Genomic DNA, 5197 nt, shown 5'->3' with positions numbered 1-5197 from the left:
CCGTAACCTTAACAATCAACCCGTAACTTTAACAACCTCCCAATACAAACAACCAAAATAATAAAAAACGAAAATAATAAAATAATCATCATCAATCATTTCAACTATCCTCTTGGTACATCATGATAAAGAGAGAGAGAAAACAAAAATAATAAAATAATCCCCATCATATTTTAATAAAAAAAGAAAGAGAGAGAGAGAGGATTCATAACCTTAACAACAAACCCTTAACCTTAACAACCAACCCGTAACCTTAACAATCAACCCGTAACTTTAACAACCTCCCAATACAAACAACCAAAATAATAAAAAACGAAAATAATAAAATAATCCTCATCAATCATTTCAACTATCCTCTTGGTACATCATGATAAAGAGAGAGAGAGAAAACAAAAATAATAAAATAATCCCCATCATATTTTAATAAAAAAAGAAAGAGAGAGAGAGGATTCACAACCTTAACAACAAACCCTTAACCTTAACAACCAACCCGTAACCTTAACAATCAACCCGTAACTTTAACAACCTCCCAATACAAACAACCAAAATAATAAAAAACGAAAATAATAAAATAATCATCATCAATCATTTCAACTATCCTCTTGGTACATCATGATAAAGAGAGAGAGAAAACAAAAATAATAAAATAATCCCCATCATATTTTAATAAAAAAAGAAAGAGAGAGAGAGAGGATTCATAACCTTAACAACAAACCCTTAACCTTAACAACCAACCCGTAACCTTAACAATCAACCCGTAACTTTAACAACCTCCCAATACAAACAACCAAAATAATAAAAAACGAAAATAATAAAATAATCATCATCAATCATTTCAACTATCCTCTTGGTACATCATAATAAAGAGAGAGAGAAAATAAAAATAATAAAATAATCCCCATCATATTTTAATAAAAAAAGAAAGAGAGAGAGAAGGGTATTATGGTCTTCACATGTTTTAATGTCTTGGGTTTTGTGTTTTGGGGGCTCAGAGAACAGATTCTTTATTTTTAGGGGTAAAACGCCCATTGATCAAGTCCTGGGGGTGGGAAGCATGTTCACTTGGCTTTTGGGGGCTGGAAGCATTTTTCCCTTTGAAATTTCATGTCTTAAATATATATGACGATTCTGCATTCAAATAAGATGTTTCTGTGGGAAATTTATTTCTTTTTTGCTAATTCCCGTGCATTGCACGGGTTTGAAACTAGTTACTTTCTATCGATGCATCAAGAGGCGTTATTTTGGTTGCTTACCAAACTTTCTTTCTTCGTAGAAATTCTAAGAAAGTCAAGGCTCGTGGTCATTGAAACTTTTAAAGGTCTTTAAGAAGTCTTGGAGAATATATACTTTTCTCATGAATGACAGCTACAATTTCCAACCAAAAATAGATGTGCACAAACTTCTCCACATTCAGATTATCATAACTAATTAAATTGAACGTATTATGGAAACTTCCATATATATTGTAAAAATAACCAAAAAAGATTTAAAAAACTGTACTTACCCATTATAGTCATGTCAAGATTAATTAAAAAGGTGGTACTTAAAAAAAAACCTATGGTACGTGCATAATGCAGTGAACCTTAATGATTACTACTACAGCTCAAACAGCAAATATTGCAAAAAAAAATTTCTCCTTTCTATTTTCGTATTAGAAAAATTCTCCAAGGACCTAAAATATGGGACCAATAGGGGGGACAAGTGAGGTGTCCCCCCCTATGAAAAATTCTTCAAGGACCCAAAATATGGGATCAATAGGGGGGACAAGTGAGGTGTTCCCCTCCTATTGGATAATGAATTGATCATCATTAATGATGGTCAACTCATTATCCAATAGGAGGGGGACACCTCACTTGTCCCTTTTATTGGTCCCATATTTTGGGTCCCTGTAGCAAAGCTCTCCTCCTATTGGATAATGAGTTGGTCATCATTAATGATGGTCAACTCATTATCCAATAGGAGGGGGACACCTCACTTGTCCCCTCTATTGGTCCCATATTTTGAGTCACTGTAGCAAAGCTCTTCGTATTATGGATAGAGTTGATATGTTCATATTATTTTCAAAACGTACGGCGGCTGATATGCACATTAATTTCGTTTAAAACTCTAGATAAAGTTTGACAAAAATGGATGCAAACTAAGAAATATACCAAAAATTAAACTTTCATTAACTAATTAAACCAATTAACTTCACCATCTAAAACACTATAAGAGTTGAAGTTTCTCCCTCAAAGAGAAAAAAGCTCAATCCAGACATTATTATAGCATGGTTCTTGGTGTGCTCCAAAAACCAAGAGCCAATAAAATATCCATTTTACTCTCGTACATGAAGATCACATAGCAAAATTTTAACCAGGCATTGATCTAATTTAAAAAAAAAAACTCATAATGATTGCAATATGGGGTGTATCTCAATCGTATGAGCGTTCATTCATTCGGTTGCCCAAACATTTGAGCTCTCAATTCATACGGGTTTGGATCCGGGTTCGAGCCAGAAGCATCCGGATCCGAAGAGGATGATAGAGGTGGATGATTGTGAGCTCCCTCATACACAATCCTCATGTTGCTAGGATCATTAGGAGGCCATTCTACTTTCTTCTTTACTCTGCAATTGCTCCTTCGGCACTTGAAATAGCTCCTACATGCACGTAACACATGGAAAAATTAAAAGAAAATAAATATCTTTTCAGTCATTTTAAAGCACTTCAACTATTTCATTTTCAAATTAAGTTCTTAATATATGTAACTACCTGTTTTTGCTTATTCTTACGATATATTTTTGCCCATATTTCTTCCACTGATGACCATCTTCTGGCATTGTTATTTGGCTTCCATCAGATCTTGATGCTTGATCTTCTCCTTGAACATCTTGTACTCCTTCCCTATAAGAAAATTATATATTTTACGTATTTTCTGTGTTGAACCGAACAAAACTTTTATGATTTCATCTTCATTAGACCGCATTTTAAACAAACCTATTGATACTTTTATACCTGTGATCTTTCATCAATTGGCTTTTTTACTAGGGGTGGAAATGGTTCCAATACAAGTCAGGTATGATACTTATCATATACATATCCGCTTCTTGTTCTCGGATACGAATACATATATGGATATGCATCGATAAGGAAAAATCATATCCATATATCTACTGAAATTGAAATCGGATACGCCTATATATGCGGATATACATGTAGATACAAAATGGATATGAGAAAACAAAATAATATTGAAAAAAATAATTCAAATGGTACAAGAGAATTCATTAATATGTTTGTTATATCTGAAAAGCTAAGATTGTAACTATTGATCATTATCAAAATTAGTCTCAAATTCATTAATCTAAAGATTGAAACTATTGTAGCTCTATGTTCTATATATACATTTAGATATTTCGGATACAGATTCATATATTTCACTATAAAACCATATATGTAACCATATCCTATCAATTATAGATTGGTCTAATTAACCATATTCGTACTCTAACAAATACGATTATAGATATTTCCTCGGGTATGGATTCGGTTTACCACCATACTCTTTACACATGCTCTTGCAAAATGGTATATTTTAAGTCTCATATCTTTTTATGGAAATATTTTTCAAAGAAATTTGGGTATAACTAATGGGTATGCAATTACATATTCTTTGTTATTAAAGATATATAGAGATCATAAGTGCCCTTTAGCTAGCTGAAAAACTTGGATCAAAACAATAACATATAATAATCATTATTTGACTGAATTAAATTGGGTTTTTTTTTACAAAGCATTGTAAAATCCTTTTACAGAAATGAATGAACATGAAAATCATATGATCTATCCTAAAATGTTGGAACGAAGATTTTATTATAAAGTGTTATTGCTAGATCCTAAGATCCAATAAAATTATTAGAAGAATTCATAATATTAAATAAAGAGCACCAGTTTAACTATAAGATTATCAAAATACACGGATCCTCTATAGGCAAAATGACAAAATTGGTATATTTTGTTTACCCTTAGTGATAGGTTGACATATAATTTGTTTCCGGTACCACATTGGTATATTTTCTTTACTCCGGCGACAAATAGGCCTTAAGTTAGGTCTATTTAAGACCTATTTGTCGCCGGAGTAAAGAAAATATACCAATGTGGTACCAGAAAAAAATTATATGCCAACATGTCACTTTGAGAAAATTATTAGAAGAATTCATAATATTAAATAAAGAGCACCAGTTTAACTATAACACCAAAATACACGGATCCTCTATATGAAAATCTTTTTATAAAAGACAAATATCATTAATTAGTGGATGGTTGTAATACCATTTTGGATCATGTGAAAAAAAAATCTCATACTAAAATATTGATTTACAACAATTTATAGTGCCTCAGTTAACCCTCCCAGAAACAATCCAGTATCAAAAATCTAAAGAGGATAAAATATTTTATTCATAAAATTTACGATTACAAAACTAGCTAAAATGTTACTCAAAAAGAGTGAGCTCAAGATAGACGAATTAGAGTATGATGAGAAAGCAAAAATGCCATATATATAAATAACTATATGTGTATCCTAGATCTCATGAACTGAATTATGTCTCACTCACACATGGCAATAAACAAGAAAATATAAATAGCTTGCAAATATACAACGGAGCGAGAGAGAGAGAGAGAGAGAGAGAGAGAGAGAGAGAGAGAGAGACTCATACATTGAAGAAGAAGGTGGAGGTGGAGTTGCTGCCGTGAGAAGTGACAGAATAGAGTTGATAAGTGTATTTTGGGAGAAAATTTGATAGAGATGAATAATAATTATTATTATTTAACCCACAACCACTTGTAATAAGTTACTATCTATAGCAGGAATTATATGTGGGCACGAGATAAAGAGGAGAAGGTGGAAGGATGAGATTTAGACAAGTGGCACATGACGTCACTGTGGTGACGTCAGACTCGGTTGTCTACCGCGCAGCTTCTTCACCGTTTCCAAGAAAATCCTCAGAGGAAATTGGACCCAGCTACCCCACCTCGACAACAAAATATATAAATATATGCTAGTTATTTACCCGTACAGTGCACAGGCTTTAAGGGTGGTCAAAAAGACCGTCGGCCCGGGTCCGGTCCGGAATAATGTTTTTTTATTTTTTATTTTTTTTATATGTAATATATATATATATATATATATATATATATATATATATATATATATATAT

General features: G+C 32.3%; 1 protein-coding gene across 1 annotated transcript; it reads right to left on the bottom strand.

Annotated features, from left to right (window-relative positions):
• On the bottom strand, positions 2232–4806 carry LOC109849173 (probable WRKY transcription factor 12). The gene is made up of 3 exons (XM_020418983.1): positions 4697–4806; positions 2751–2882; positions 2232–2638 (listed from the first exon to the last, which is right to left on the bottom strand). Coding segments are annotated over exons 1-3 (345 nt in total). The 5' UTR covers positions 4699–4806; the 3' UTR covers positions 2232–2427.

The sequence above is a fragment of the Asparagus officinalis genome, chromosome 7 (assembly GCF_001876935.1).
Source record: "Asparagus officinalis chromosome 7, Aspof.V1, whole genome shotgun sequence".
Taxonomy (NCBI): domain Eukaryota; kingdom Viridiplantae; phylum Streptophyta; class Magnoliopsida; order Asparagales; family Asparagaceae; genus Asparagus; species Asparagus officinalis.
The sequence above is the reverse complement of the archived record's forward strand: the minus strand, read 5'-3'. Positions and strand labels throughout refer to the sequence as shown.

Bases quoted from the DNA above. Each gene is read 5' to 3' on its own strand.
- LOC109849173 (XM_020418983.1), bottom strand. The intron at 2,639-2,750 runs GTAGTTACATAT...ACGTGCATGTAG, and splicing joins GTAAGAATAAGCAAAAACAG to GAGCTATTTCAAGTGCCGAA.